At 45.0% G+C, this 17,464-nt stretch overlaps 1 protein-coding gene across 1 annotated transcript in view; it reads left to right on the top strand.

The window, feature by feature from the left end:
* UNC79 (unc-79 subunit of NALCN channel complex) overlaps window positions 1–17,464 on the top strand; it is a 628,882-nt gene that overhangs the window by 537,172 nt on the left and 74,246 nt on the right. The window contains exon 45 of the mRNA XM_085626482.1: window positions 6,674–6,751. Coding sequence (XP_085482608.1) covers window positions 6,674–6,751 — 78 coding nt within the window. The remainder of the gene's footprint in view (window positions 1–6,673; window positions 6,752–17,464) is intronic.

Here is a 17,464-nt window from a genome sequence, read left to right as displayed (position 1 = left end):
CGGGCTCCGTGGTATGTACAAACAGTTTTAGTTTCCACCCATGGGGCATCGTCACAGTTCCATAGAAGGCAATGGTCCAGGTGTTACTGGGAAACGCCGTCCGTCTCATCCTCCAGCTCGCCCCATGTGAGGGGAGGTGGAAGAGACAGCTCCGAAGTGTGCAGACCTTCTCCATTCCTCGAAGCAGTAATGAGTGTTGGGCAATAGTCCAGGAACACAGTGGTAGGGGAGAACAACTACCAATCTCCTCTATAGCTACCTAGGTAGCTCCACCAGGCGTCGGCCATGTTGCTAGGGCTCCGCTGTCGGATTCATAGTATAACATCAGTAAACATCGAATAACATTGGTTACATAGGGAAGAGATAAAACAAAAACAGGTCCCAAGGAGCATAGAGGGAGGTGGGGGAGGGGAGTTGAGCTAGAAGCTGGCAAACAGTCAAAGACAAGCCTACCGGCAATGGGGAAGGTTAAATGATAAAGGGAAAAGGAGATGAGTACAAGGGGCCTAAGATTCTTAAGAGCAGAAGTATATTGTCTACAGGAGACCCACATTGCCAGTAAGGACACTGCTATGCTGAATACTTTAGGATTGAAGGTAGCCTGTCATATGACTAGGACAAAGACTAAGGGGGTTGCTATTCTAGTGAAAGGAAATATTATTACCCCTGGACATAAGGCAGCAGATAAGCTGGGCAGATGGCGAATACTGGAGTGCATTTAGGCAGTGGGTCTTCTCTTTATGCTCATTTTATGTCCCAGTATTAGATGACCCAGGTCTGTTATGTTATGTTATGTTAGCAGAAATTTCTAAAGCGAACAGTCACCAGGAGGTTTCATGGCGCTGATCTTGGACAGTGTCACGACGGAGGCGGATTACGCGTGGGCTTGCTCAAACAGCCAGGTCTTAAGCGCCTTTCTGAACCCCAACAGGTTGTCACACATCCGGATTGCTAGTGGTAGGGAGTTCCTGTATTTAGGGGCAAGATAGGAGAACCTGCAAACTCCCTGGCATTTGAGCTTAAAGGCAGGGGTAGTCAGAAGCTGACGATGGGCTGACCGCAAGTTGCGGAGTGGGGCATGCCTTACAATCATGCATCTGATGAATTTGGGGCTCCTGCTGTGCAGGGCTTTAAAAATTACGCACCCTGTCTTGAAAGCTGCGCGTTGGGCAATGGTAGCCAGTGAAGTTTGAATAGCAAGGGTCTGGCAGATTGCCATATAGATTGTTTGTGGATTTGTCTTGCAGCCCGGTTCTGTACCATTTGGAGGCGACTGAGTAGGAACAGTGGAAGGCCGAGGTAGATAGAATTGGAAAAGTCGAGACGTGAAAGTACCAGGGCTATCACCACCTGTATGAGGGCTGAGTGGGTCAGCAGGTGGGCAATCTTCCTGATTTTGCGCAGTTGGAAAAAACAGGTAGAGACCACTACCCCTACTTGTCCTCTAAGCGAAATATCTGCATTTATAGTGACCCCAAGGCTTTTCACGGAGGGGGAGGGAGTGGAGGGGTTCCTAATTCCGCCAGCCAATAGTGTGGGCCCCAGGAAATCTCACTCTTCCCTGGCAAGACTAGTTCAGTCTTGCCCGGGTTAACTTTTTGGCAACCAAGCTCCCATCTTGCCACGATCCATTAATAGCCTGTGTGGATTTCAATTTAAATGGCTCTAGAGGGGGGCTTTGCGGTAGGGAAGAAAGCTATTCTGGGCACAAACTGCATTCTTTTAGATCCCTAGGGTATTTGCAGAAGGAGTTAGGTTTGATTGACGTTTGGCCCCCTCTGAAGGCCCCAGATTCTGGATACTCAGCTCCCCACGGCACGTTTGCCAGATTTGACTATTTTTTTGTGTAACCCATATTAGTTACGGGGCCCAGGTTGAACTTCTCCCAAGAGCGGTGTCTGACCATAACCCAATTACTCTCAAGCTCTCTATAGCTGAGCTTTGCTGTACACCTAGAAAATTGACTTTTGAGAGGGGATTGTTGTTGGATCCTGAATATGGCAAACATATGAAGCCTTGGATCAGTTTTTTTTTTTATCTGAATAAAGGGAGCTCCTCTTTGGGAATAGTTTGGGATGCATTCAAAGCCAGGGTGAGGGGGGAAACCCTGAGCTTCAGCATTATTAAACAGAAGCGGGAGCTGGGACACAGCAAGGAACTATATCAAATGCTAGGCAACCTGGAGGCAGAATTAATCAGTGCTGTAAAAACCAGGACGGATCTTGCACCCAGGCTGAACCTGATAGCCATCACCAAGGCACGCCTAAATGAACTTTGCCGAGAAAATAGCTGGGAAATATTTGGCTAAAGATCAGGATCGCTATCAGTATAGTGAGCGAATGGGGCACTTTCTCGCAGTCAGGGTATGGCAACAGGGGGTGGCCAGTTATATTATTAAAATAAGGAATTTGCAAGGTAGCTTGGTTACGGATCATGGAATGGTTAGAGAGGCCTTCAGGGGTTTTTATGGAGATCTTTATAAAGCTACTCCCGATTGTGGCCCCGTGGCAAAAGATATTGGCACTTCTGGGCAACTGAGTGGAATCACTGATGAGGAGAGATTGCTTTTAGGGGTTGGTATAATACCTGAAAAACTACAGCCGGCTTTCTATGCCCTTCCATCAGGGAAAGCAGCTGGGGCAGAATCCATGCCCCTTGAATTTTATAAGGTGTTCTATGCAGAAATTCACTGTTGAACTGTTGAGACTATTTAACGAAGCCAGAGTTGGGGCTCCCCCCCCCCCCCGGGTCATGGGGCATTGCGGATATAATTATCTTCTTTAAAAAAGGTAAGGATCCTACAGCTCTGGGTTCGTATAAGCCAATTACACTACTTGATAGCGATGTGAAGGTCTACTCTAAAAATTTGCTAGCCGGCTAGCTGGTGTCATACATCGACTGGGGTCAGACCGGCAGCATGGGTTCATCCCTGGTAGAGGGACCTCGGATCATGTCCAGAGGGTTATTTCTGTATTTGATGCAACAAAAGTCCTTGCAAAACCTATGGGGGTGGCCTTACTCGACACCGAAAAAGCCTTTGACAGGGTGTCATGGGGTTTTTTGTGGCAGGTTCTGGAAGAATACGACGTGGGGGGGAATTTGTCAATGCAATACGTGTAATGATTAATAAACCTATAGCCCGCTTACAAATAATGGGGCATGAATCAGAGCCCCTCTTGATAGACAGGGCTGCCCCATCTCCCCCTTGCTATTTGCGTTATTTATACCCCTTTCTCAGGAGTCTGGAATCTTCTCCTGATATTTTGCCCGTCAGTTTACAGGGCTAGGATACAAAAATCATGGTCTATGCCGATGATGTGGCTGTAATTACCAGTTATCCGGATCAGGCTCTTCACGCTGTTGATGACATTGCAGAAGACTTTGGGAATCAATCAGGGTTTCTGCTTAACAGGGCCAAAACCCAAGTACTGATCAACAGACAGACCCTAGCCACCGATAGCAAGATTACAGATGAAGCTATATATTTAGGAATATGTATTACTTAAAGTGGAGCGTAAAATCGATCTAAATCTAACAGCTATTTTAGAGAAAACTAAGAAGGTCTTCACCCAGTGGGATAATTTAAAACTCTCTATGGGGGGAGGTGTAACCTGGTTAAAATTATATTCCTTCCTAAATTGCTACATGTTTTTCGCACTGGTCCATTGGAGGTTAATAATGAATGGTTTTAAAAAATTGATAGATTAGTGGCAAGATTCATCTAGGCGAGGACCAGGAGGGCTAACATTTTTATGTGTTTACCTAGAGACGGGGGTGGGCACTCCCCAATTTCAGATTATTTTATTTTACTGCTTCTCTGCAAGATTACAGTATATTTATTATACAACTGCCGGATAATGGAACGTGGGGCAATATGTTATGTACCCCCCTACTGAAGTTCTTTGAGCCAAGTTATTTTAAGCATACCCACTATAAGAATCACTTGGCGCATTTTTTTATGATAATTGCCTAGCTAGGTGGGCATGCAGGGGATGTGGCAGGATTTGACACCTCGCTGAGAATCTCATTGCACCCTTTGTGGTGGTCTGCAGTAGATGTAATGCTGGACCTTTGGATTTTATTAAATATTTACAGCTGCAGGATTTTCTTACGAGAAAGGCGAGGGGGGGCAGTAGGTTTTGATTGAATTCCCCTTTCGGAAATACTGGGTAAAGGCATTCACCCCTCTATCTTGCAGCTATATGGCTGTTTGCTGGAACGAGTCCCAGATGACTTGGATAAGTATAATGGAAAATGGCGGGAGAGGCTTGAGGTGGTGGACTCCAGTTTCTTATAATCACTTGAAACGGAAGGGTCAATAATGTGCGCCTCAAACTTACAGTCGCAACAATTCAAAAGGCTGTTTGACCTATATATAACTCCAGCAAAGATTGCGAAATGGGGTGGTGAAGCAGGAAGTCTCTGTCCTAGATGTCATGCTATTGAGGCGGAGATGGTTCATATGTTTGACTCTTGCCCCATCTTAAAATTGCTTGGATTGGAAATTGCTGGCTTCTTAGGGGAAGTTTTGAAGATTAACATCGCCCCATCTCTGCAGTTTATGCTATTGGGGGTGGACAAGTCATTAGTTGGGTCTGGATCAGAAATAATTTTCATAGCAATGACGGTTTTTAGGTTGTATACCTCCTCATCTTGACTTGACCCTCTGCCTCTGACTTTTCAGCAATGGAAAGGGTGCTTCTTGCATGTTTACTTTTTTGGAAATGCACTGTATGTATGCAAAGGCAAGCGGGCTAAAAGCAAAGGGAGGAGGATATGGGGTCCGCTCACGACCTGCCTGGCTAGGTGTTAATTAGTATTATTGTTGGGATCATGTTATAAGCTGTGCTTTTCTACAAGTAGGAATGAATTATGAATTTTTGCTGGTCTTCTATTGAATTTTACCTATCTTGGTTATCTTAATGGAATTATATCTAATTAATTTTTGTACACTTGCTGCTATTGTATGGAAAAAAATGGGGGAAAAATGTAATAAAATATATATTTTTTAAAATGAATAGCACTTTAATCTATATACTGTAGCAAAATGCATCTTTCAAATTTGTTACATGGTAGTTAAGGGATTATTTGAAGTGTACCGGCATTTCAGCAGGAATTACCAATACTATGGACAATGGTGATTTTTAATAACGTCCAATTACAGAATCATGGGGAACACCATGTGAGAATCCTCACTTGCTTTCCTCCATTTTAGTCCAAATTTTCATCTGGACATTTTGCACGTTCTCAGCAGGCAGAATGCCTGGGTGAAAAACGCCAGACCAGTAGTACTTCTTCACAACTTGAGATTCCCAATGGACAATGAAACTTTCATTTTCAGTTCCATCAGAAATCTGTGATGAGGTCTCGCCCTTGGTGTTCAAGCATCTATAAATCTTGATTAAATTGCACATTTTTGTATTTACAAAAAAAACATACAAAAAAAGCAGAGAATTACATTTCATGACACTGCATCATTGACTATGAAGAGTGAATGTTTGAACAACAGGCCAAAAAGGGATTTATTTCACAAGAATGACAGAGCCAGGTGACTATTCCACAGGTCTCTGGAGACGTGGTTTGTGGGCACCAAGGAGTAGTATCTATGACTTTAAGGCTATGACCAAACTTACCAAATGAAGCACGTGTTTACAAATAAAATATGAGAATTTGATCAAGATGCCAGTGAGTTCATTAAATGGTTATGGTCTCCACTGACCTTGCCAAGGACCACCTGCCCTATGTAGATGTCCCTCAGCATCAGATGGGGATCTCTAAACCTTGAGGGCAACTGCCCACAGAGGTGCTTGGTCTGAAGGCACAAAGGTTAGTGGAGAGGGAGCCATGTTTGTTGCACCTCTTTGGCAAACGTTTTTGTTTCTCACGATTAAAATCTCAAAGTGGAAGTTTGCTCTTGAAAAACAAAAAAAATCAGTTCCCCTGACACACACACAAATTTCTCTCTGCACATGGAGGCCATTGGTGGTTTTCCCTGGCTGGGAGTGCCATGCTTTGCATGGCCGTTCTCTGCAAGAAAATCTAGTGAGGGTTGCACTGCCTTAAACAGTGCAGGGAGTCCATCATTGTGACCTGATGACTCTGTGGCAGATGGGTCTTCAAGTCAAAGTTCTATGCTGCAGGATCCAGCTATGGTGCAACCACTGTAAACCCAGTCTGAAGACAGAGTGAGGGAACCGCAGGTTTGGTGGAGCAGTTGCCAAACTATAAATGAGGCACTGGGCGGCTTTAATAATTTTTATTTGTCAAGGATTACCAATAAGGCTCCTTAGTACTTGGCACTTGTATATAACCAACATTTATGCAATTTTTGATAGTTGAGCTTTGCTGCAGGAAGAGTCCTAACAAGCTCTTCCATAGCTCTTATATCATATCATAATGTTGCTGTGTTCACATGAAGTGCTACATTCCAGAACCCTTCATTGGTGTAATTATGTGTAATAATAGGGACAATATGTGTACACTACAAATTTACATGCTGATCATCCCTTTCTACAGGAACCACTATTTAAACCCTGTACCATCACATGTGTATGTGCGAACTCAATATAAAGTTTGACAAATTAATTTGAGTGCATGTTTTCTAAATTGCTTATCTTATCACAGTTCTCAAGATTTCTCTGAAAAAACGAATTTCTTTTCAATTTCCTATTAGTTTATTTGCGCAGATGTTGGAACAAAGCTTGCAGAGTCCACAATTCTAAACAAACAGATGATCGCTTGTGGACCTGGGGTAAGTACCACGTGGTTCTGAAAACATGTAGTGGTCAATGTGGTGCTTTTGTTTGGCCTCGAACACCGCTCTTCTTTAGAACACAGGGGTAATGAGCATTGATAAAGCTAGTCTTTTTCACTTAACGAACTCAACTTCAGAAATATATTTATTATTATTGCATTTTACCAGAATTGTGTTTGTTTTGTTTAGGTCACTTTTAATATTAGGGCCTGATTTAGAGGAGAGCTATAGTACAGAATCCACCACTAAACAGCAGATGCTCTCCAGCTTTGGCACCCAATTTAAAAATGTTGACGGTGGATGTTGCATCAGTGGAGGCCCCAACAGCTCCTCTTTTGAGCCTGCCTGGGGGAGGTGTTAAGTCCTCCAAAGATGGTGGGGATTCATTGGCCAAGTCTACTGTGCTGATACTATAGCATGAAAGATGGAACGGAAAGGGCCACAGGTTTTCTACCTAACTTGATAGAAAATGCTCTCAGCAGGCAATGGAGACAATATGGGGCATAGTCACAAACTGCATTTTGTAGTACTTCAATATTACTACTAACGAACTACAAAATGCTATTTACTAACCTACGTTTGGAAGTCTACGTCTCTGCCTCACCTATATTTTATTTGCAAAGCGTTTTCCTCTAACTGTAGAGATCTCTGCACATGTAGCCAATATTCTAGTAGTAAACATGGGAAGGACAGTGGGAGTGGCTGAGGATTATTTGTGAATAAGTGGGAGGGGTTTCGGGCTCAGTATTTAGGGGCTAGGGAGGGGTTTAGGGAAGGACATGCTCCCACCCAAAAAGAGTAAGACCATTGCTAGTCACAAATTACACTTCTTTAGTTACTAGAGTCAGAAAAGATCCAAAACAGTTATAAATGTACTCCAGGAACAATTTGAAGCAAGTCCAGCATCACATATGCCTAATCATTGGTACTGCAACATCTTCCAATAGAAAATAATGGAGGAAGACACTTACAAGCCCATAGGAACTAATGTTTAATTCAATACCTTATTTTAACTGTTAAAATTATGAGTCAATTTAATTTAGTTTAAAAAATATGTTGTCTCTGACTCATCTGCCTGCACCACTTCCAGCCATTGAAGTGGATGGAGGTTTGTAACTCCCCCCAGGGCCACTGTTTATGCGCCCCAAAAGCAACCGGAAGCAATTGCTTTCTAATTCACTCTAACTCTAAACTCCCTCTCCTGATATGTCACTGCTGTATCTTGTGCCTGCAGGTCGAAGAAAACCTTGCTGCCTGGCACTTGCGCAGTAAGACATGTGTAAAGTTCACTTGAGTTCACCCAAGAGTTTCAGTACACTGTCTTCGAGCAGTGATTTATTTTCAGCTGCTCTGTGTTTATTTCCCTATTCTTGCCTCATCCCAGAGAGTGGCAGGACAATGTCCCTTTGGCCTATGAACACCAGTCGCCCCAGATCGTTGGCAAATAAAATGAAATTCCAATCACACACACACTCAAACAAGATTGAGGGTGTGCAGCTTGGAATTTCACACCCTTGAATATGTTTCTGGGGTCACAAATAGGAATCTCAGGAATTTCCCAACAAGATCCCACCAGGTTGTGTCTAAAGTAGCCAATGTTAACGTGTGGGCAATCAGCACATGTGTAATTAGTGCCTGGTAAGTATGGCTCAGCTTGAAATCCTGTTTCGTGATAAACTTGGAATTTGCACCCAAAATGGAATTAGCTCTGTGTTTGTGATCATAACGTCTATTGGCACCATTCCTCAAACTACCGTAAGGGTCGATTCCAGCCAGTGAGGTGGTACATTTTCACATTTCCTGAGGAAACATGCACATAATTTTCAAAAATACTAGGATTTTTAAGATCTCCTTATCACATTCATTTGATATTTTCTTACCAAAGCCACTGATTCCAATCCCTCTGATGGCAGTTCCTGTAATTTCATACTCTTTAATTTAACAATTGGGTTGATGAATATTTATTGCTTGGGATTTCGAAAAGGTGAAGGTTTTGTAGGTTTACCTATGCAGTCAACACGCCCTTGTATATGTACAGTTTAAGTTGTCAACCACCTGTTCTGCTTCGCTAGTCCCTTTTGTGCATCTGTAACCCAGTACATGTTGCACACATTGCCCCTAGCCTGCCATAAGTATGGTGAGTGCAGTATTTGACTAATTGGAAAAGACAGACTGGTCACCATTGCTGCATTTGCTTTAATGGTTCTTTACCTGTATGAAAGATTGCACTGTTGCTGCACAGGATGTAGCGCCACTATATGGGAGATGTGGCTCTCACAAATGAACATAATGCCCAGTAGCAACCTGTCTCCTGCCAAAGTGGCGGGCGGGTTGGAGGAAGGAGCTGGGGAGGGGTCCCCAGCAAAATAACAATAATAAAAAAATGACAACTTACCTGATCTTCGCTGCCTGCTGCTTTGCGCTCCTCAGTCTTCGGGGCACGGGCTCCCAGAATGCACTGCGGCCAATCCTGGCGCTGCATGAAAGCAGCGTCAGGATTGTCCTGAGCACTGGTACTTTGTGCTTCCAGGTAGACTGGGGGCAGATCCAGGGGGATTAAAATAAAACAGGCTTAAAACCGGTTTCATTATTGTTTTATTTGTGGGTGGTGGTGGTGGTGGTGGTGGTGGGGGGGGGTGCCGTGCTCCACTGGTCTAATGGAGGGGCCACCGCTGATAATGCCATAAATGTTCACACGCAGTGGCGTACAGCTGCATCATGCACTGCACCCACCTTGCACTCGATAGTCAGTGGGTGTTCTTTAATTACATACCACCCTAGATAGTCAGTGGTTGTTCTTTAATTACATACCACCACTTAGCCTCCCTCAAATGTGCCTTTTTCCAGTTCCCGCTCTCTATATTTATTCAATTTCCTTCCACTCTGCGTAACCCCCTTAGTCACTGATTGCCCTTATTGCACCTTGCACACCTCCCACCTACTGCCTGTGCACCTCCTGTTTGCACCCTGCTTGCCCATCACCTGCACTATGTGCACCTCCTTGCACCCTATGTTGTACCTGAGGCTTACATGTATGCACGCACACACAGCCACACATGTATAAACACACACACACCAAGTACATATCCAGCAGACAAGCACTACTTCCAGTCTGTGTGACCTAACTATCCATCCTGACACCCATGAACTGCATTTTATGTATGTAATTAAAGATTGTAAATATGTTTTCAATACAAAGCAGTCAGAATGATTGGTATTACAAATGGTTGTTTTTGTGTGTTATTTTGGGCGTAATTCATACATCTTTGAGCCTCCTTTGGAAAGATGTTGCTCCTAACTACATCTAAAACACATAACTTTTTGTTTGTCTTATCAAATTGCCGTTCTCAATAACATTGTTATCAGGACTGTTATTTAATGCTCATTTCACAGGATTCTGTACTGATGAACCTGGGCCATGCAGTGTTTTCTGTTTGGGGAATCACAAGAGGGGATGAGGTGGGACTGTTTACCCCAAGCCCTGCTCTTTTCAGGGCCTAGCACTGCCACTTTTAAATCTAGTTGTGTAACACAAACCAAGCTTAACCTGCTTTTGTGATATAGGGCCATATGTAGGTAGCTAAATACCGGTCGGTAACGGCCGAAAATTGGTAAATATCATGTTACCGACCGGTATTGAGGTGAATGAGATGTAGGAGTCCAAAAAGAAGGATTCGGTAATTATGAATCGGTAAATACCGATTCATCTTCACCGAATTCTAATTTACCGAATCAGAATTACCGAATTCATATTTACCGATTCGGTAAATATGAAATGGTAAAACGAGAAAAGAGATGTAGGTAAATCTGTTATTACCGAATTCCATGAAATTCGGTATTTAAGAGTCGGTAATTAACACTGAGTGAAAGCAGGTGGTAATCAGCCACAGTGCATATAAGCAATCCCAAAATGCAACAGCGTGAACACCATTGCGGCTCTCTATGTGATTGCAAGGCGCCTACGTCTACAGGCCCAAACCATCATGGACCTGATAAGGGACTTGCACCCACTCCTGGACCATCCAACAACAAGGGCGCATGCCATACCTCCACATGTGCAGGTGCTCTGTAGCCTACATCTACTGGCATCTGGCAGTTACCAGGGGGTGATAGCTGCGGTAGGCGGGGTATCCCAGAGTTGCCTGTCTCGTTTCTTCAGGAAGTTCATGGATGCCATGATGCAGAGAATGCAACACTACATTAGCTTCCCAAACACACAGACTGAACTTCTGAAAACAAAGACCGACTTTTACCAGATGGCACAGTTCCCACATGTCATAGGCTGTATTGATGGCACACACATTCCAATCTGCCCACCATCAGCCACTGAGCATATCTACAGGAACAGAAAGTCCACCCACTCCATAAATGTGCAGGTAATCTGCGATGCTGGAAACATAATCACTGACATCGTAGCAAAGTTTCCTGGGAGCACCCACGACTCCTTCATCTTCCAGAACAGTGGGATCTACACACGCCTGGTTGCCGGAGAATTCGGAGAAGGATACCTGCTAGGTAAATCACTGTGACACTCCCTAATACTTACCGCATATGAATGTGTATTGGTGTATGTGACTAATGGTACTCTAACTCACCTAGGCGATAGTGCATATGCCGTGCGGTCATTCATCCTCACTCCCTACCTACACCCATCAACCCTGAGTGAGAGACGATACAATGTGGCACACAAATCAACACGCACCGTGGTGGAGCGCACGTTTGGACTATTGAAAAGCAGGTTCCGCTGCCTCCACAAAAGCGGAGGCGCACGCCAGTACACACCCATCATCTGCTGCAAGATCCCTGCCACTTGTGCAATGCTGCACAACCTTGCCACAAAGACTGGTACAGAGGTGGAAATAACAGATTTTGAGGACAATGATGATGATCTTGCACAGCCAGAGCCCAACGCAGCAGGAGTGCCAGCAGCAACAGATTGGAGAGCGAGACGGGCAGAGATCACATGCAACTATTTCTGAGTAAGTAAGGGGACACAGCCAGTAGTTGGATGCAATGACGTAGTTTTAATTTGCGGGCACTACGCCACAACACAACGGAAACACTGGCCTATCAAATTGGTGACATCCATAGTTGGAAGTCATGGGTTACTTCACCCAAATGTGTCCTGTATGTGTGTGCTGCATCAGTGTCTGCGCCCACGCACTACAGTGCGGGATGCCAGTGATTGACTGTCCTCACTGGCTGTGGGACCAGTGGCAGCCCCATGCTGCTCCTACTGGTCGTGTCCTCGCTGTCCACGACATCCACAGCACCCGTATTGGCAGACTGGCTCGTCAGCAGCACCTCAATAGCACTGGTCACCTTAACCAGCCCCCTAGTGACATCAGTGCTGCAGTGCGCAAGCCCCTCCTGCATGGCCACCGAGCGTCTGCAGAGCAGAGAAGTGGCAGTAGCTAGGCGGTTCACTGCCCTGGTATGGTGCGCAATGTTCTGCCTCTCCCTTCGACGTGTTGCTCTGTCCTCCTCCATTTTACTGCACAGCAGCATCACAGACTGCGACATGTCCCGCATGCCCGCAGCCATCTCCCTCATGCCCTCAGCCATTGATGAAATGCCCCTGTCAATATTACCCATTTTGTCATTTAGGCACTTCATTTGTCGTTGTACCGACTGTATTGCTTTGCCTTGTAGGCGCTGCACCTTCACCATGGTTGCCTCCAGCCCTCCAAAGACACCATGGCTCTCACCCAGAGGAGGTGGACTGCTGACACGAGCCCTGCGGCAGCGTCTGGCACCTGTGTTTGCTCCCTCAACGGTGGACAGCACACCAGCATTGATATCATCCACTGGCACATTGGTTGTTTCATCCCCCCTCGAGTCTTCTGAGGAGGACTCGGACACATGCAGTCTGCCAACAGCACGCCTCCTAGGTCTCACCACTGCTGGTGGTGTGGATGCTGGTGAGGCTAGCAGTAGCGGCGATGCTGGGTGTGGTGGCGTAGCCGGCTGTGTTGGCGAGCCTGGCTGTGGTGGTGAGGCTGGCTGTGGTGGTGTTGTGTGCCCTACACTCGTGGTGGCCTTCTGGTGGATGTGCTTCCTGGGTGCCCTCCCTCCCTTCTCCTGAGCAGTCCTGCGCGATGTCTCGCCTGTGGACAGAAACGTTACATTAGCTCAGTGTATCTGCAGGCCTACATTGCTCACATCATAATACAATTGTGCAACACTATCTCTTTGTCCTCTGCCTCATTCTCGCTGATGTGTGTCACATGCCCTGTTGTTCCGTGGGAATCCTGTCATGATAGGGGATTCACTGACTACATCACCCATAATGCATTGCTGGTCTGACCTAACACACCTGTACTGGAGTGGGACTCACAAAGCACAATTGGGGATTTGGGATAGGGGAAGGGGGGGCACTATGCTGCACATGCTTCTTACCTTTTTTGGTAGCAGCTCTGGCAGAGCTGTCTGCATCCCCGATCCCAACAACACTTTCAGGCTCGATGGTGGACTCCACGAGCTGCTCCAGTTCAGTCAGGTCAGGTGCCCTGTTCCTTCCTCCTCCGGTCTGGCTGGCCTGTTTTTTCAGCTCAGCCATCTTCCTCTTGGTGATGATCCGGATGTCGTACCACCGCTTCTTTAGCACATCAATGTCCCGGGGGGTCACTCCAATTGCATTTACCTGCAACTGTATTCCTTGCCAGATCCTTCTTTTTTCAGACTCTGCAACTTGCAGGGACTGCTTTCCAAAAAGCTTGATGTGGTGCTTCACCACCTCCTCCACAAGTACCTGCAGTTCCTTCACGCTGAATTTCATTTTCCTCTTCCTTTCACCTCCATCTGTGTCCTGGCTGGCCATTGTGCAGGATCAGTTGCAAATGTTCAGGCACTGGCTCTGTAGCACTCCCAGCCTCTTCAGAGGGTTCTGATTGTGTGCACCTGCCTGGGTGTGGCCGCTTCCTGGTTGGGAGGGGTGGTGGTTGCACATGATTGGCTGATTCCTCAATGGCTGTGTTTTTGAAATACCGATTCGGTAACTACCGAATCGGTATATACCGATTCGGTAATTACCGAATCGGTAACTGCAGATTCGGTAAATACCGGTTCTGCAATACCGGTCGGTATTGTGGAATCGGTAAACTTTTTCCGAATGTTACAGATTCGGTAAAATTTACCGAACAATTACCTACATACGAAATACCGATTTCTGAATACCGAATCGGTAAACTTCGGTATTTAGGAATCGGTAATTTTCACTTACCTACATATGGCCCATAGTCTCAGTGAGACAGGTAATCTTAGCTACCCCAAAGCGTCGCTGCAATCCTAAAGAAGGGCCTGCATCACATTTTCGACTGGAACCACAAAAGCATTTGATAAGCCAGTTGTGGTTTAACCACAGGTTGGTCATCCTGGCAACTGTTGTGATTTGTACACAGCCTCAGAAGCCATTTTATTGATGACATCAAACGTTTGGCTGTACCACTTAAAGGTTTGACAATTGTGTGTAATGTTCTACAAGACAGGGCATTAAATTGTGTTATAAGCAATGTCTGATTCGCCCAAAATGTGTAATTTATGTCAGTGGGTAAAAGATATCAGTTTGAACTAATAAAAACAACGATGGATGCTTCAAATAAGTATATGAGCCTGCACCAGATGACTGCACTCCCTTGTATTTCTCCATTAATGTATTGGTCTTGGAATCTCTGTGTTTCACCTTTGGGTTAGTTCAGAGCACCGACAGAGTCCAGTAAGGTATGTTGGTCACCTATGTGCGATGTTCTTCAGGCCAGCTGTGGCCCTTTGTTGAGGGCAGAGGGGCTCCGCCCTCGACTTTTTTCCAGTGCATGAAGAGTGTCTGTCAGGTTCAGCATAGATCTGCCTGACAGACACTCTTCACATTTAGGTGTGACAACCAAGCTCTGTACATGCACTAAATGCGCAGGTTGTCTATCTGCCTGAGACAAAATGTCCCAGGCTGAAAATTTCACAGCCTGGATGGCATAACCTCCTCAGTCCGGTAAAGTGTTCTGTGATCCTCCCGTGTCACTGATCATTACATGTCATCAAAATCATCAAATAGCAAACAATATGTCTGAATATGGTTGATGCGTTGACAGTTACAGCCATCCTCGATTGGCCATAGACCAATGCTATAGAGACTAGGAGTTGTCTTGGATTAGATTTTTTTTCAACCTCATTTGCTCCACTCTTTTGTCGCTATATCTATTGACATCAATTGAAAAAGGAAAACATAAAAGGAGGATTCTGTTGGGATGCACAGTTAGAAAACGTATTTAAGAAGCTTATAGGAATGTTTTTTCAAGGTCAATTTCGTGTCATCCGGATACTTTAAAGAATTTGAAGTAAAGCCTGATGTTTTCGAAAAAGTAGTTGGGGCTTTTGTGTTGTAATTGCAAGAAAGTGATGGAGGGGAACATCCTTTCCTTAATTTGTCAGTTTTTTGTCAGAGAGTGAACAGACTTATTGCGTTTCTGAAGAGAACTATCTACTAAGAAGCAACTCTCAATGACCCAATCCCAGTCTATGACGTGGTAAGGAGGATCCTCCTGTCATTGTCTGACCATGACAAGGTCAGCCAATGAGAAGAGGAGGCAGGATATTCCTTCCTTTCCTTCTTAACACATAGCCTCCTGGAACCAACCAAGGCTTCTGCTTGCCCCTCCCACCACCCAATGTCAATGCTGCGGCAGGTAAGTCCTTAATAAAAGTTGAACGCATGCGTGTATGTATGAATGTATCTATGTGTCCTCATGTGTGATGTGAATGGGTGTGTGTGTCCCTGCTTGCGAATGGTGGGTGTATGTGTGCACACTTGTGAATGGGTGTGAGTGAGTGAGCATGTCGATCAGTGTATGAGTGTGTGCATGTGAAAGAGAATGTGTGTGTGTCCGCCCCGCCCCAGCAGCATTTTGTGTGCCACCACTGCTTCACTCACTATACCTACTCTGCACATAGTTACGTGTAAAGCCAGTCTAGGTAGATCCGTTTTTAGAAGTCTCCTTAAGATGTTTTGTTCTCCACTACTCATATTCCGGGCAGTTTGGGCTGCCCTTACGTTTGCCCTGGGTATCAGACCTGGGATTCATGTGGAGTCAAGAACAGTAATACTTACCGGTTTCCTCATAGCCATACAGTGGCCCTCAGTGTCCTACAGTCGACATTCCTATAGGACAGTGTTACTTTTCTCGACACTGTGGTATGCAGCTGTTATGGCGGCTTAATTTGCTACTGTGAGATATAGTTAAGGGCAATTTACCGAGGAAGGCGTATCCGCTGCAGAAGTAACCACTTAATCTGGAATGTGTCAAAAAACACACTTTGAGAGGAGCCCTGGCATTCCAAGGTAAGTGCCGAAAGGGAAGGACGTTGGCTTTCTCACAGACATATATCACACCTCTCTAAACCAATGACAAATAAGAAGCCACAATCTATTGTTAGCGCGTATTATTATGCAGAGCAATCGGGCTTGCTGTCACTCATAGTTCAAACGCAGGATATCACAAAAAATGGAATCCTCGAAGTTCACGTGAACTGGGCCGGATGTCTCGGCCATTTCTGACAGGGCTGACAGGGACCCCCTTCCTGATGTTTGTTATCCTGTCAGAGAAAATGGCAGGCATAGCATTTCCAAAGACTGGAGGTGCTGCGGTTCACACAATGCCGAGTTCATTAGCATAGCCCTGAATTATGCGGATCTGCCGGTTAAAATATGACGCCCTGGAGCCGCATTTGCATACCTTGTCCAGCAGACGAGAGGACAGCAGAGCACGCCGGGTTTGTACGAGGCTTAAAACTTTATACACGAGGAATGCTTCTAACGGGTTTATTTCCCAGACTTATTCCTCATGTGTGGCACATTTTACATGCAGATATTTCATCTTCTTTTCACTCATAATGATTGCCTTAGAAGTGTAAAGGGCATTCTCCATAAGGTGATTGGTGTAATTGTCATGCCTGAGGGATCTTTGCTTTAGTTTTGCAGGGATTGATTGTATTGATGAATACTCCAAAGATACATGTAATTCCAAGCAGGTTATTTGTGAACTGAAACACCTACGCAGGAGGTAGAAGACCTCCCACCGCCTCCCTGCTCGGCCTGATTCCAAGTCTAGTAACAGAATAGAACCCCCCTGTGACTCGGAATCACGCACGAGCAACACATTCAAATAACAATAAGTACATAAGCACGAGCATAATAAACACATCACGAGCTGGCCGCGAGAACTAACATGAAAACTATTGTATACATGCATGACATTGGTGGCATATAGAGTGGTACAAATGACGGAGACTTCAGATTGGCGCACACCTTAGTTAGTCAGTCAAGATTCTTTATTCAGTGAACATGCCATAAAGAACACATAAGGACCATACAAATCATGCAACATGTAAAACAATCTACTAAAATGTATAAACTGCTTCAATACAATAAAATAAATCCTCGTAATTTCATTGTTGCGTGTAGCATAACTACTGACAGCATAAACAAGCCACTAAAACATTAGGTCATCATAGTTCGTTGGAGTACTATCACAAGCCATATCCAGGCACATGCATCAAAGGAAAAAACAGTCGCAAACGGGCAGATACTCAGAATCTGCCCCTTTGCGACCGGTATTTTTGCATTTGGGATGCATCATCCCAAATGCAAAAAGCGCAATTTAAGGAATCTCTAAATTGCGATTACTTAAATTGCGATTGTATTTAAGGAATCCCAAATTG

Source organism: Triturus cristatus, chromosome 9, assembly GCF_964204655.1.
Source record: "Triturus cristatus chromosome 9, aTriCri1.1, whole genome shotgun sequence".
Taxonomy (NCBI): Eukaryota; Metazoa; Chordata; class Amphibia; order Caudata; family Salamandridae; genus Triturus; species Triturus cristatus.
Note: the sequence above shows the minus strand (reverse complement) of the source record. Positions and strands in the feature narration are given on the sequence as shown.